The sequence below is a fragment of the Mus caroli genome, unplaced genomic scaffold (genome assembly GCF_978045245.1).
Source record: "Mus caroli unplaced genomic scaffold, Mus_caroli_1 scaffold_13, whole genome shotgun sequence".
Taxonomy (NCBI): domain Eukaryota; kingdom Metazoa; phylum Chordata; class Mammalia; order Rodentia; family Muridae; genus Mus; species Mus caroli.
The window spans coordinates 20,005,723-20,021,654 of NW_028227268.1; the positions used below are offsets into that span (position 1 = coordinate 20,005,723).

At 50.1% G+C, this 15,932-nt stretch overlaps 1 protein-coding gene and 1 long non-coding RNA gene across 2 annotated transcripts; one reads left to right on the top strand and one right to left on the bottom strand.

The window, feature by feature from the left end:
* Positions 1–802: 802 nt before the first annotated feature.
* On the bottom strand, positions 803–4,676 carry Nags (N-acetylglutamate synthase). The gene is made up of 7 exons (XM_021177878.3): positions 4,272–4,676; positions 3,499–3,773; positions 3,187–3,400; positions 2,726–2,906; positions 2,290–2,461; positions 1,997–2,179; positions 803–1,352 (listed from the first exon to the last, which is right to left on the bottom strand). The coding sequence occupies exons 1-7, from the start codon at positions 4,674–4,676 to the stop codon at positions 1,199–1,201; spliced, it is 1,584 nt and encodes a 527-aa protein (XP_021033537.1). The 3' UTR covers positions 803–1,198.
* LOC115032498 (uncharacterized) lies at positions 3,985–15,428 on the top strand. Its single transcript, XR_003838163.2, has 3 exons — positions 3,985–4,049; positions 4,182–4,712; positions 13,523–15,428. It is a non-coding gene; the product is annotated as an uncharacterized LOC115032498 (long non-coding RNA).
* The last annotated feature ends 504 nt before the right edge of the window (positions 15,429–15,932 follow it).

Genomic DNA, 15,932 nt, shown 5'->3' on the forward strand with positions numbered 1-15,932 from the left:
GAGGCCAGCCTGGTCTACAAAGTAACAGCCAGCACAGCCAGGGCTATACAAAGAAACCCTGTCTCAAAAAACCAAAAAAAAAAAAAAAAAAAAAAAAAGCATTGCTGAGGTGTATCAGTCTCATAAAGATAACATAGAATCCTATAGTGGGAGAATGGTTAAGTCTGGGCTAACAAGCCAAGGCCATCCTGTGATTTCTCTTGAGTTCTTTTTTCTTTTTAAAAATTTTTATATATGTGAGTACACTGTCACTGTTTTCAGACACATCAGATCTTATTACAGTTGGTTGTGAGCCACCATGTGGTTGCTGGGAATTGAACTCAGGCCCTGTGAAAGAGCAGTCAGTGTTCTGAAGCACTGAGCCATTTCTCCAGCCCCTTCTCTGTGTAAACAGGTAAATATGCCATGGCTGTTAGCTGGGATTTTCGTCCTTATGGGCAGCGTGTGTGTGTGTGTGTGTGTGTGTGTGTGTGTGTACAGTGACAGGCAACCGTATAGTTTGTAGAGGAGGACTCCTGACCTAGGAGTAGAAGAGCCCCTCTAGGGGTTGCTGATCCCCAAGTGAGGAGACAGTAGGAGTGCTTACCCTCAGGGTCTTCCATCCTTAAGCACCTGTTCCCAGAGGATTACTATCTTTAAAAGGAATCTTAAAACATCAACTGTGGGTTTAGCTCAGTAGTAGAGCACTTGCCTAGAAAGGCCCAGGCCCTAGGTGCTAGATCTGGTATTGAAAAAAGATTACCCCATACCCTGAAGTCCTTGCTGTAATTAAACTTTTCTTAGATGGTTTTTGAGACAAGTGTGACTCAGACAAGCATTGGCGGTTTAATCAAGGCCTCCTGAAGAATTTTGAGACCCAAAATGAGTGGAAGACCAGGCAGGCTTGGATGCTATGTAAGACAACGGAGCCTCAAGACAGCACAGAGGCCATGGAAACTGGCCTGCCCTTAAGGTTACCTTCGGTAAAGCCCTGAGGGCAATCCCAGCCCGGTTTCCCAGGCTGGACTTTGAAGGCCGTCTGGTTTGACTTTGGAGCAGAGTCCTTAGCTGGCTTCACTTCCGTGTTTGTTCTGCTCCGGGGCCCCCGAGCAGACAATGCTGCTGCAGCTTCTCTTCAGCTGCCTGGGGTCACCCCCAGTAGGCATGGCTTTTGGTCCATCCTGGCTGTCCCAGGATTTACAGGGCCGGAGATCGTGGGTCAGCTGCCTGGGTCAGAAGCTGGCTTGCAGAAAGAGTCCGGCAGCCCCTTGGCGTGATTGACTAGTTCGTAGGAGTCTCGGATGTCCGCCAGGCCGAACCAGAAGAAGATCCATTGCTTGTTGGAGAAGCTACCGTCGCTGTGCTTGAAGTACCTGGGCGTGGAGGCAAAGGGGTCAGCTTTGGAATGAGGCTGGTGCTCACTGCTCACTCTGGGGTTTTCAGGATAGTTGCCTACTCCAGGATGCCCCACTAGGACCAGATGCCGGTTCTTTTATCTTAGCAGGAGCAGCCAGAGTGACTCATGAAACCTATATTGCCATTTTCCCCAAACAGCAGCCTAGGTTCAGGCAAGTTAAGTCATTTGCCAGGATCTCACAGCTAGGAAGGTGAGATTAGGGACATCCCTGCGTATCCCCCACCCCCCACTCCCTGCCTAGTGTAGCAAAGGAGCTGCGGTCCTTTGTCACCTTCTAGTGAGTGGAGGCTGAGGGTGTGGTTGCTGAATGGAAGGAGTGGGTGCTTCTTAGAGACACAGACCTGAAGTTAGAAGCTTGGCAACAAAGCCTGAGAAGAGCTGGGTCAAAGCTTATCAGAATCCTAATAGTGTGCCACTGGCTTTGCAGAAATGTGGGGTTGAAGAATGTCACTAGGTGACCTTGACTCTAGAGGAGCCTCGGCCTTGATCTCACAGAGATCCACCCGTCTCTGCCTCCTGAGCACTTTTCTCTAATAGTGAAAGGAGGGAATGCCCAGCTACGCTGCTGGTGAACCCCGGGGCATGGCTGGCTGGGCTTACCAGGGATTGATGGGATTGGTGACCCTTGAGCGCCAGAACAACGTTTGCAGGTCTCTCCGAAGGCATTCCCACAGCATCTGTCCAGAACCTTGGCCCTGGCGGCTGGAGCTCACCACAAATTTGTCCAGATATGGGGTGCCCCCTAGTACAGGTTCCACTGTCAGAATGGCTGCCGCGTTGTACCTGGCACAGCGGGAGAGAGGCAGGTTAGGACCTCTCCTTGCCCTCCTAAAGCTGCCTCCCCACCCCGGCTCAGGACCTCCGGTCCTGCCCTCTGGGGCCTGGAGGCTCACCCCTCAGAGACATAGATCGAGTGCAACCGGGGGCGCAGTGAATCCAGATAGTCTTCTCGGAGCTTCTTGCCGAAGCTGGCGTTGACTAGGTTCACTAGGCGGCCCTGGTCCAGGCTGTCCAGGTTGCGCACTCGCAGCATCCGCTCAGCATTTTTAAACAGGGTGCCACAGCCTGGGAGATTGGAAAGAGCGCGTAGGTTGGGCCAGAGTCGGGTCCACCGCTAGGTGCGCTTTCTGCCCATCTCCCTAGTTCTCAAGTTCTTTATTCCAGTCTCCACTGTCTGAGTTCTCTTGCCTCTCTCAGGTCTCCCGATAGCTTTCAGCCGAGGTGGGGGTGGGGGATGAGTGGGCGGGGCACTCCTGCTGTCCCTCAGCCGGGCACTGCCCGGTGCTCACCTTTGGGACTCAGCCCAGCCCACCTTCTTACATATCTCACCCTTGTTACTAAAGAGTTCCGTGAGCAGCGTGCTAGCGGCTGTAATGACTGCGGAGGAGTAGTGCGGCAGGCGGCTCAGCACGTCCACGATGAGCCGAATCTGCTGCCGCTCTTTGATGCTCAGCCACTCAGCGTTGGTAACAAGGTCAAGGTCAGCGGGCAGGTTCACGTTGCTCAGGATCTAAGTCCCAGGAAGAAGATGAACCTCTAGCAGATTCACACCGGTACCAAACTGAGCCCAGTCCTGTAGACCTCTCCGTGACCACTTAACTTTTATCTTCTCTGCTGGGAAGCGCTCAGATCTGGGCACCGAGGAACACCCCCCCCCCCCATCTTCTATTAGCTCTTCCTACTCTATTGAATTGAGAGTGACTGTAGCCTGTTATGGGTTTAGGTAGGGTCACAGGGCCGGGGACTCAGTCTTGCTTAGTGTTAGGACGTGGCACAGGAGAGGGGCGCACCTTCTGACTGCTATTCCGCAGGCCGCCTGAATTATTGAGGAAGATGATTTTGGTGGGCTGCAGAGCCTTGGCCAGAGATGCAGTCACCTCCAGCGAGTCAAGGAGCACGGAACGGCGCGCAGCCGTTTCCCCAATGGGGCACAGGATGGGGATGCTGTTGGATTCCAGACACCACTGCAACAGGTCTGTCTCCACCGCGACGATGCCACCGTAGCTGTGGGCCAGATGTGGTGCTCGAGCGGGACCAGGGCAGGGCCAGCAGAGTGGTCCGCCCTCTCTGAGGATGCCGGGGCGGGTTGGGCTGACACTAACCTGGCATGGGGAGCTGGCTCCGCAGCGCTCAGTACTGATCCGCCGCCAAAAAAGGGCACAGCAGTAGCCGCGTTATGCCGTAGTTCATCCACCAGCACCTTGCAGCTCTGAGCAAGCTGCGCCTTAGCTTCCCAGAAGGAAAGACAGCCGGAAGGTGCTGTGGGGGTCGGCAGCCCCAGGACCACCAGCGGCTTCATGTCCATGCGTTGCAAGAAGGCCAGGGCGAAAGCCAGGCGGGATACCGCCTGCGGGCACCGGATCACCTCCTCATCGACCTGTACAGAAGTGGACTTTCAGGGACGCGACACTGGCTCTAAGCCGCTTGCTCCTACTCGGGCTTTAGGACCCTCAGTGACCACATTCTACTTAGGAGCCATTGGGCCCCACTTTTGGCCAACTGCTCCGCCCTTTGCCCGTTGGGTCTTAGCCACCCCCTTATCTAGCACTAATGTTCCTCCCTCAGCTCCTCCCAGCGGCCTTGGACTCTGGGACACCTTGGGGGGAGGGGTAGTGCGACAGCTCAGCCGACTGAACCCCTAACTGCTTCCACGGTGAGAGGCCTTTGTCAGACACCACTTCTGGAGGCCCGGGCTTCCCAGCCTTCTCATTAGCGCCAAGGGCGGTTTTCGTAGCCTTATGGCTTTCTTCATCCCCAGCACTAACTCAGCGTCTCTGCTCTCCAGATTCACAGTTAGGCGTGCCGAGACCTACGGCGTGCTATTGAACAGTCACCATCTCCTGGTAGTGATACGACGACACCGGAATTGGCTTACCTCCATGACGGCGAAGGGCTTGTCCACCGAATGGTAGCAGGTCTGGAATTGTGTGAGCCAGTGGCGTGCTTCCCCCGGGCTGGCACCACACTGGTTCAGGAAGGCCTGGATGTCCCGCTGCACCAGTGATCTGCCGGCGGGAGGCGCAGGGGATTCGAGGGGCGTTGGAAGAGGTGTCCACGACGGCTCCTCGACCGCAGGAGACTGGACACGACCCTTAGCGCCCTCGGCGTCCTCTGCGTGAGCCCTGGCGGTGCTGAGCCGGCGTCCCGGGCTGGCGCTCTTTGCTCCGCGCCGCCGCGCGCTGCCACTCAGTCTCCGTGAGCCCCCAGGACCTCCTGGGCTGCGCAACCTTCTGGCCGCTGCAGCAGACCGCAGGGCTGTGGCCACCCACGCCGTCGCCATGACGACAACCAAACCCACTCGTCCCCCCACCCACAGGTGACGGTCGGTCTGGAGCGCACAGCACTAGGGGTTCTTAACTTGCCGCTGATCTGGGCTGGATCAGACTCGGGGCGGGACGGGATAGGAGGCCCGGAATGGCTTCTGGGTGCGTTTGGGGTGTGGCAAGTCACGGACCAGAGGGTGGCGCCTCTAGACTTCTCCGCCCCTTGTGTATGGGGATACGGAACCGTTAGCGAGGGTCACGAAGGTCAGATTTAGAGTGGTGGAGCTTGTTGATCTGCTACCAAAATGCTGGATCTAGAAAGCGCTCAGATGTCCTAGGTGTGCGTGCGAATTTTCAGGGTCGTGCAAATGACTTGAGTTAGATGGAGTCTGGGAAAGTTGAACATAGGGGGTGTGGTCCTCACTGCAGCATATGGATACAAAGTCCTGTTGTCAAGCAGGACTTGGTGTGACATATTTGTACTCTCAGTTCCTTGGAGGTCCCAGCAGGAGGATTGCTTTGAGTTCTAGGAGAACATAGGCTACATAGCGGGGGGGGGGGGGGGGGAGCCTTGTCTCAAAAGATAAAACCCAGAACTCCTGAGGCAGAGGCAGGCCTGTATCCACGAGTTCAAGGTCAGTCTGGTCTACATTGAGAGTTCCAGGACAACCAAGGGTCTACATATTATAGAGAGATGATCCCACTTCAAAAAACAAGAAACACAACAACAACAACAAAACAAAACAAAATGAACGGGGTGTGATGGCCACATTCGGGAATGTCCTCCACATCCCCGAAGAGGAATCAGAAGGATCAGACTCAAGGTCATCCTTGACTTTATAAGCAATTCAAGGCCAGCCTAAGCTAAGGGAACCCTGCTCTTTTTCTTTTAAGGAACAGGGTTTCTCTGTGTAGTCCTGGCTGTCTTAGAACTCACTCTGTAGACTGGGCTGGCCTTGAACTCAGAGATCTGCTTGCCTCTGCCTCCAAGTGCTGAGATTGAAGGCGTGCGCCACCACTGCTTGGCCTAAACCCTGTCTTAAGAAAATCTCGTTTGGGCTGGTGAGATGGCTCAGCGGGTAAGAGTACTGACTGCTCTCCTGAAGGTCCTGAGTTCAAATCCCAGCAACCACATGGTAGCTCACAACCACCCACAGTGAGATCTGATGCCATCTTCTGGTGTGTCTAAATACAGCTGCAGCATACTTATTTATAATAATAAATAAATCTTTGGGCCAGAGTGAGTCAGGACCTGAGCAAGCAGAATTGACCAGAGCGAGCAGAGGTCCTAAATTCAATTCCCAACAACCACATGAAGGCTCACAACCAACTGTACAGCTACAGTGTATAGATGTTTGTATACATTAAATAAATAAAAAAATCTTTAAAAAAAAAAAAAGAAGAAGAAGAAGAAAAGAAAATCTTGTCTGAGTTCATGATCAGGTTAGCCAGGGTTTGTCACCTGCAGAACGCTGGAGCCACCCTGAGGAAGCACTGTCACAGCCTGAAATGCTCCTCTGCTCCTGCTAATGCTTTAGGTTGTTTACAGCTAAAATCTATGCCTATGAGCCTTGTGATTGAAGGCTTCTGTTACTTGCCAGAGACAGAAAAAAAAATGCCTAAGAATAAGAAGAGAATAGCCGGGCGTGGTGGCGCATGCCTTTAATCCCAGCACTTGGGAGGCAGAGGCAGGCGGATTTCTGAGTTCGAGGCCAGCCTGGTCTACAGAGTGAGTTCCAGGACAGCCAGGGCTATACAGAGAAACCCTGTCTCGAAAAACCAAAAAAAAAAAAAAAAAAAAAAAAGAAGAGAACAAAAACAAACCTATTACATTTCAGATGGAGGATACTAGGTGACATGTCCCAGGTAGAATGCTGGCCTCTGTGAAACCCCTTTCCGTCATCCTCAAGGTGACCCCAGGGGAGGTGTTGTATCAATCACCCCATTTGCAGCCCAGGACCTTGAGACCCAGAACTAGATAGGAGCAGAGGATCCTTGGTTCATCAGCAGGGATGCTCAGGGCGGCGTGTGCCTGTGAACCTCCCCCCATCTGCTCCCTGTTAATCCTGTCCTGCCCTGTGTACCCTCTATCCAGTCCAGGCCCCTGTTGTTATAGAGGAGGAAATGGGATTCTGTCATTGTAACGGGAAGGTGACTTAGCCAAGGTCACGCAGCTCAGACACCAGCCATCGTATCTTCCCTAATGGTTTTGATGTCTCGCTGATCTCCTGCCTGATTTGAAAAGGTGCTTTGCTTTATAGACCAGGCTGTCTTGGAACTCACCTCAGCATCTTGAGTTCAGGGAGTACAGGCATGTGTCACCTACCTCTTAGTGTGGATCACCCCCCCCTCAGGCCAGACTCCCCAGGGTACCACCTAAAAGAGGTGCAGTGGCCACCTGAGAATTCTGGATTATTTCCAGGATGCTGGACTGGGGGTGCAGTCCTGTGGTATATGTGAGAGATTCTGGGTCGGACCATGAAGGAAAAAAAAAATCCAGAGGCTGCTGGGTGAGTGTGTTGACCCTTTCCTGGAAACTGTCCCTTCAAACACACCCACACATACTGGCCCGGGAGTCTGGAGTGGGAGGAGAGTCTGACCTTTGGGTCTTTCCTCATTGGTATTTCCATTCTCCAACTTAGAAAACTAGACAGGCAGTGCTGTAAGGCTGGTCAGGTCTGTGTGTGGCACTGGCACCTGTGTTCACACACACACACACACACACACACACAGACACACACACACAGACACACACACACACACAGGCATGCAGCATGCATGCATACATTCATGATGTGGGCCCCCTAGAGCCGTTTTTCTCTTTCCTCTGTACACCCGGCCACTGTGCCCCTGTCACATACACTTCTCAAGGTCCCCGGAGGAGGTGGGCCTATCCCTTGAGCTATAACTTTCACCCTAAAACTCCTCCCTGACTTCAGGGTCTCCAGCCTTCAATAAGCTGCCCCTCCCTACTGGCTGTCCTGCATCTGAGAGCTCTCCCTTCCAAACATCTCTTCCTCTTCCTGATCTTGTGCCCTTCACCTTTGTCCCAGACTGGAGGTCCCTGGAGACAGGGCTGCTGCCTCCTACCTCGGACTAGGGGATTCCTGAGTGTCCACCTACCCGTTCAGTTCAGGAAGTGTCATCAGTGTAACCCCATTGCCCCTGACAGATACTGGCTGGGCTCCCACCTAGAGGGCTGTGTCCCCAGGCAGCCAATGGGACCCAGGTATACCTGAGTGAATGATTAACACCAAGCTCATGGACCTGGGGCCACTGGGTCCCAGCTGCTTCCTACTTAGGGAAGGCCAGCCTCTACATGAATACAATGTATATGAACAGCGACCTGACCTTCCAACAAAGCAAAAGCCTCCCATGGCAGACTCCTCAGCCCTAAGAGTGGCGGCTCTCCTTCTCTCCCCACTCCTTAGCTTTTCCTATTATTTTGATTGTTTTTGAGACACAGTCTCAATGCCATTGCCCCCCACCCCAATCCTAGGATCTTAGTGTCTTCACCCCTCCCCCAATGCTGGGATTTTAGGCATGCACCTCCACCAGGTTCCAAACTCAGATTCCCTTAATTCTGCAACAAGCATTTTGCTAACTGAGCCATCTCTCAAGAGCTTCTGTATCTTAATTTCTTTTTTAAATGTACATTGGGGGACTGGCTAGATGGCTCAGCTGATAAGAGCACTGACTACTCTACCGAAGGTCCTGAGTTCAAATCCCAGCAACCACATGGTGGCTCACAACCACCCGTAATGAGATCTGATGCCCTCTTCTGGTTTTTCTGAAGACAGCAACAGTGTACTTATATATAATAATAAGTAAATCTTTGGGCTTGAGCTAGCGGGGCCAACTGGAGTGAGCAGAGGTCTTAAATACAATTCCCAACAACCGCATGAAGGCTCACAACCATCTGTACAGCTACAGTGTACTCATATACATTAAATAAATAAATAATTCTTTAAATGTGCATTGGTGATTTGCCTGCATGCATGTCTGTGTGAGAGCATCAGATTCCCTGAAACTGGAGTCACAGACAGGTGTGAACTGCCACGTGGGTGCTGAATTGAACCCGGGTCCTCTGGAAGAGCAGCCAGTGCTCTTTACCAGCGAGCCATCTCTCCAGCTCCTGGCATACTTTCAAACTAGAAAAAAACAAAACAAACTAAACAAATGCTTTTGTGTATGTTATGGATGGAGACACTGATATACACAGGTTTCATTTTTTCTCTAAGTGTAGTTTTCCTCCAAGCCATAAATATATAAAAAAACTTTTTTTTTGAGGCAGGGTGTTGATGTGTATCCCAGGCTGTTTTGAGGTGTTTGTTTGTTTCTTTGTTTGTTTTGAGGTTTTTGATACTCCTGCTTATGCTTCACAAGTGCTGGGTTTAAAGGTAAAATATTCACGTAAATTCTGAATGCAAATACCTAACACGTGTCCGGTGAAAAACCAAGTGAGTTTTTGGACTGAAGAATTTCAGTTTCGGGGGTTGGAGAGATGGCTCAGTGGTTAAGAGCACTGGCTGTTCTTCCAGAGGTCCTGAGTTCAATTCCCAGCACCCACATGGTGGCTCACAACCATCTGTAATGGGATCTGATGCCTTCTTCTGTGCATGTAGCTGAGCACTCATACTCAAAAGTAAACAAATAAAAAAATAAATCTAAAAAAAAAAAAAAAAAGAATACCAGTGCCAGGGGACTGGAGAGACGGGACAGCCGCTAAAAGCGCATACTGTGCAGGCTTCTGCATGTCCAAGGCACACATAAACTTCCTCAAGGCCTCTCATACACACATGCAAATAACGGCTTAATCAATTTCAGTTCCAAGTGTTCTACCGCTGGATTCCAGCAGGGGGTGCAAAATGCGTTGTTTTTCCCTACTACCCTGGGCTTTTGTGGAATGATAGATGATCAGAAGTGGCACTGACCTTCAGTTTTGAGACTTTTTGATGGTGAGAAGGAGGGTGGGAAGAAGAAGATGAGAAAGAGGAGGATGGGGGTGGAAAGAGGGAGGAGAGAATCTGGGGAATCTGGGAACTTAAGAAAAATCTGTTGTCTGGAAAACAGTAGGGAACTCCCCTGGGCACGATTTGAAACATTTGCCAGGCATTTGCTTTCTTTTCTTTTCCTTTTTCTTTTCTTTTCTTTTTTTTTTTTTAAGATTTATTTATTTATTATATGTAAGTACACTGTAGCTGTCTTCAGACACTCCAGAAGAGGGCGTCAGATCTCGTTACGGATGATTGTTAGCCACCATGTGGTTGCCGGGATTTGAACTCTGGACCTTTGGAAGAGCAGTCGGGTGCTCTTACCCACTGAGCCATCTCACCAGCCCCCCTTTTTCTTTTCTTATTTGCTTTGTTTCTTTCTTTTTCCCTTTGCTTCTTTTTTGTTTTGTTTTGTTTTTGTTTTGTATTTTTTGTTTTTCTCTGTGTAGCCCTAGCTGTCCCGGAACTCACTCTGTAGACCAGGCTGGCCTCAAACTCAGAAATCCACCTGCCTCTGCCTCCCAAGTGCTGGGATTAAAGGCGTGCGCCACCACTGCCCAACATTCCCTTTGCTTCTTTTATTTGACAGAGTCTCATGTAATCCAGTGTAGCCATGTTTGCTTCTTTTATATTTCTGTACTTGTTATGTGTTTGTGCATGCGTGCCCATGAGTACCATAGCACACACAGTCAGGTTGTGCACACACAAGCACAGCTTGCCTGGAGTCAGCTCCTTCTACCTTGCTAATTCTGGGGCTCCAACTCAGGTCTTTAGCTTGGTAGTGAGTGCCTTTAGTCACTGAACCATCTTAGTTCTGACCTCCTGCCTTCACCTCCCAAAGGCTAAGACTGTGTGTGCTGAGCATTGGTGGTGCCAGCCTTTAATCCCGGTACTTGTGATGTAGAGGCAGGCGACTCTCAATGAGTATGAGGCCAACCTGGTCTACACAGTGAGTTCCAGGACAGCCAGGGCTACACAGAGAAACCCTGTTTAATTAAAGATTTATTTTATTTATATGAGAGCTCTGTCTTCAGACACACCAGAAGTGGGCATTAGATCACATTACAGATGGTTGTGAGCCACCATGTGGTTTCTGGAAATCGAACTCAGGACCTCTGGAAGAGCAGCCAGTGCTCTTAACTGCTGAGCCATCTCTCCAGCACCCCCTCGAAACCCTATCTTGAACACACGCCCTAGCAAAAAATAAAAAATAAAAAAGATTGTAAGGTGTATTGCACCTAGTTTCAGCATGGGGTACTAGAGACGAGGGCCACAGTATTTCAGGCTTGCTGGGCAAGCACAGTATCAATTCAGTCCTGTGCGATATCAGTCTTCCCACTGATTCCTTGAAGCAGGCATTATCATTAAAGAGTTCCTAGGAGGCTGGATTCAGACACATGTTGGTGAGGTGTTTTCTAGAAGGTGGTTGGAAATGAGGCCTGTCATTTAAGAGAGAGGATCTATCTGGAGAGGTCCCTGGGATTTGACAGTTGAAGCTCACTTCATGTGACAGATGATACACATTTAATGTGTCCCTTGAGTGGGTATCAGCTGTCCCGAGGGACTGTAGAAACATGAGCCCGTGGTAGACCAGGAGTTGGAAGTATGCCAGAAGTGGGGTTCCCCCAGGAATCACTCAGAATTCATGGTTGGGACATCTCAAGCAGGAACAGTCCACAGTGTGAATACCTCAGTGACTGAGAAGAGCCCTTGAATTCACCCACTAGTGACTTCCAGAGGGCCGGGGAAGCCAGATAGCCAGGATAGGGGAAGGGCCTCGAACAACCGTAGGCTTGGAACTCCTAAAGAAGCTATAAGTCATGGTTGAAATGTGGGGTGTGTTTGGCTGTGTGTGTGTTATATGTACGAGTTTGGGCACATTAGTGCTGTGGCATCTGTGTGGGGTCAGAGGATAACCTTGGATATTGGTTCTCACCTTCTACCTTATTTTTGAGACAATGCCTCTTGTTCAACACAGTAAGCTCCTGTGGGTAAATTCATGTATGTCTTTGTGTTACAATGTTACAGATGGTCAATTAGTGGGTGTTTCGGAAGTTTCTGTGGGAAATGAACGTGTGAAGGGAAGGCCTGCGGAGTGTCAGGGTTTATGACCATGTCCTTAAAATGAATATTCATTTATTCATTTTAAGTAGTGTCTGCTACTTGAGAACGCACTAAATGTATTACGTGTAGTTACAAGTAATGGCCACCAGAGGGAGACGCCGACTCGCGGCTCCGTCCGAGGACGTGGCGCGTTCTCGTTCAGGAGCGCAGTGCCGAATCCGCGGAGGGACCCCGCAAGGGGGCCTAGCGGGACCCCGGGACCCTAGTGCTCGAGTTTACCACCCCGCCTGTATTAGGAGTCAGAGCCTGGAGGATGGAGCCCTCTTTATTATTTTTCTGGGCACCATGTCAGATCTCAGCCCAGAAGGGGACCTGAGTGATGACTTGCGTGGAGTGGGCTGCGGTGGGGTACGGTGTGGTGGCTAGGGAATGGGGTGCCCTGAAAGCAATTTGGAGAACCACTGCAGGAGTTTGGGAGGTTGGCGCTTGAGAGCAGATGGTGTAGAAACCCAAGGTGGGCCGCTGGGGTGGTTACAATAGGGTGACTTACTTTTTAAAAATAAAATACATTTTTGTTATAAAAGTAATTTAGGAAAATTCCTGGAAAACTTGAAACTTGGTTAAACAAAACTTACAGTCTACAAATGTATTGCATTTGATCTGTTTCCTTCGACGTTCTTCTTTTTATTTCATGAAATTTCTTAAAAATTGAAACAGGGTCTTGCTCTGTAGCTTAGGCTGGCCACATCCTGGCAACGCTCTTCAGTTTCTTCTTCTGCACTTTAAAACCAAGCAAGCAACCAACAACAAAAATCCCCACATCATCTCAAGCCAGTGAGATGGCTCAGTGGGTAGAAGCCCTTGCTGCCAAATGGCTGCCCAGAACACGCACAGTGGAAGCAAAGAACCGACTTCCTCGAAATGTTCTCTGACCTCCACAGGGACTCTGTGACGTGCACATACACTGATGCACACAAATAGATAATGTAATTAAAAGTAAAAATAAAGGGGCTGGTGAGATGGCTCAGTGGGTAAGAGCACTGACTGCTCTTCCAAAGGACCTGAGTTCAAATCCCAGAAACCACATGGTGGTTCTCAACCACCCATAATGAGATCTGATGCCCTCTTCTGGTGCATCTGAAGACAGCTATAGTGTACTTATTTATAATAATAAATACATCTTTAAAAAAAAAAGTAGCCGGGCAGTGGTGGCGCATGCCTTTAATCCCAGCACTTGGGAGGCAGAGACAGGTGGATTTCTGAGTTCGAGGCCAGCCTGGTCTACAAAGTGAGTTCCAGGACAGCCAAGACTATACAGAGAAACCCTGTCTCGAAAAAACAACAACAACAAAAACAAAAACAAAACAAAAAAAAAAGTAAAAATAAGGGCCAGGCTTGGTGTCACACACTTTTAATCCCAGCACTTGGGAGGCAGAGTCATGCAGATCTCTGTGAGTTCGAGGCCAGCCTAGTCTACAGAATGAGTTCCAGGACAGCCAGGGCTACACAGAGAAACCCTGTCTGGAAAACAAAACAAACAAACAAACAAACAAAAAATCAAAAAGAAAGAAGGAAAAAAATAAACAAATTAAAAAACAACTTGAAAACAAAGGATGAAAGAAAGAGTCTTACTAGGTGGGCTTTATGGTCTAACCATGTAATCTGAGCTTTTGGAGGTAAAAGCTGAAGGGTCAGGCGTTCAAGGTCACCCTTTACTATGTATTGAATTTGAGCTAGCCTGGACTACATGAGATTCTGTCTACAAATGAACAGATATTATCTTCATCTTTTTTTTTTTTTTTCAGGGTCATGAACAACTGAATCAGGAGAGGCTCAGTGCACCTGGCTGACAGCAGCAGTGGGAACTGCAGTTCTGGCTCATCCTCTAGTGCGTGCTTCTGGGCACCAGGCCCTCAGCCTCTCTCTGCGGTGCTTCTGGGCACCAGGCCTCTCTCTGTGGTTTCTCCTGTGACTTTTCACTTGTCAAGATCTCTTCCCAAAACAGCTGGATTATTTTTCTTCTTATTTTTCCATGGTTTGACTTATTTTTCCATTTAACTGTTGAAGTAGACTTCGTTACATCTATTAATTTCATGTGTACACACACACACACACACACACACACACACACGTGTACACGCACACACGCACGCACACACACGCACACGCACGCACACACACACACACGCGCGCACACACACGCCCACACGCACACACGCACGCACACACACACTCACACACGCACACATGCACACACACGCACACACACGCACACACGCATGTCACAGAGCTTGTGCAATCAGAAGACAACTTTGCTTGTCAGCTCTCACCTTCCTCCAGGTGGATCTTGCGGATCAAACTCAGGTCCTCAGGCATGGCGTGTTTACCAGCTGAGCCGCCCTGCCTCACCTCTGACTCTCTAATCTACCTGGGTCCCCGGGTATGCCGGGTACCAAGCTGGCATTTAATTCACCTGAATTAGTGGGGCTGGCCATTTTGGACGGTGCCCGCTCGTCATCATCCAGCCCCATATCTCCTGACTGATGTAGGAGTGGGGTGTAGGGTACCCACTCCTTACCCTGTCTCTTTCCTGTGACTGTTTTAGTGATGGGCAGGTCATTGCATGGATGATCCAATAATAATACATTGGCTTTGAAGCATGAAGGATTCAAAGTTGACTTCTTGGAGCCAGTGACATGGCTCAGTGGGTAAAGAGACTGTTGCTGAGCCTGGCAGCCTGAGATTGACTTCCAGGGCCTACCTAGTGGAAGGTGAACTGACTCCTACAAGCTGTAAGCTCTCTCTGTCTCTGTCTCTGTCTCTCTCTGTCTCTCTCTGTCTCTCTCTGTCTCTCTGTCTGTCTGTCTGTCTGTCTCTCTCTCTCTCTCTCTCTCTCTCTCTCTCTCTCACACACACACACACACACACACACACACACACACACACACACACACGGCTGTAAGACCTAAGTAGCATGGGATAGGGGAGGATGAGTCATTTTCCCTTTTCCACGCCCCACAGCTCCAGCTGTTACTCTCTCTCAGATCCACTTTCTCCATTTAAACTACAGGTATCTGTGTGTAAGGGTTGGGGTGCAGTGGGGCAGGGGCAGCAGTGTAAAAGGGCGAGTGGAGGTAGAGGGCGGGGGATGGGGATGGGGAGATGGCTCAGAAGTTAAGAGTATTGACTGCTCACTGCTCTTGCACAGGACCTGAGTTTGGTTCCCCTGCACCCACAAGGTGTCTCACAAACATCTGAAACTCCAGTTCCAGGGCATCTGATGCATTTTCTGATCTTGTCAGAGACCAGACAGGCACGGGGCACACAGACACACATGCAGGCAAAAACACTCATCCACAGACAAATAAAAATTTAAGGGCTGGTGAGATGGCTCAGTGGGTAAGAGCACCCGACTGCTCTTCTGAAGGTCCAGAGTTCAACTCCCAGCAACCACATGGTGGCTCACAACCATCCGTAACAAGATCTGGCGCCCTCTTCTGGAGTGTCTGAAGACAGCTACAGTGTACTTATATATAATAAATAAATAAATCTTTAAAAAAAAAAAATTTAAACGACAGGTGGTGCTACTCAGTCCAAATCCCAGGATTCAGGAGGCTGAGGCAGGGGAATCAGACCTTGAAGGCTGGGCTACTTAGTGAGATCCAGTTGCAAAATAAATTGAAGAATAAAAAAGAAAACATAACAACGAAAGTCAAATTGCGTTGTTTGCTTGTGTGGGCTCTGGGGGGCACACAGTGTCTTGTGACAGGCCCTGGAGCAGGGATGGGCACACAGGTGGCCTATGTTGATGGGGACTGCTGAGTGCAGCCAGTGGGGAGGGAGTGGTCTGTGTTGATTTCTCATGAACCTAAGTCTGGCCAGTGTTAGGCTGGAACCCCTGCTTACCCCTCAACTCCTCACAAGCTTGGGGAGGGGGGTGCCTTCCTCTCAACCCCTCCTACACAGAAGAACTCCCACACCTCTCAGAGAAAACTCTGGGCTAACACTGTCATCACTGCTCATGTCCCCATCTCCCGCATCCTCATCTCCCCATTTCTGGCAGCCCACCCAAGAGTGCCCGCCCAGGGCTCAGTTTTTGACAATGTATGGACACAATCCGAGCTCCTAGATGGCACAAGCTATGTAAAACCCTCTTGCTTTACCCTGGATGGGTGACCTTGCCTACCTCCATCTGTGAGATCAGTAAACCCACCT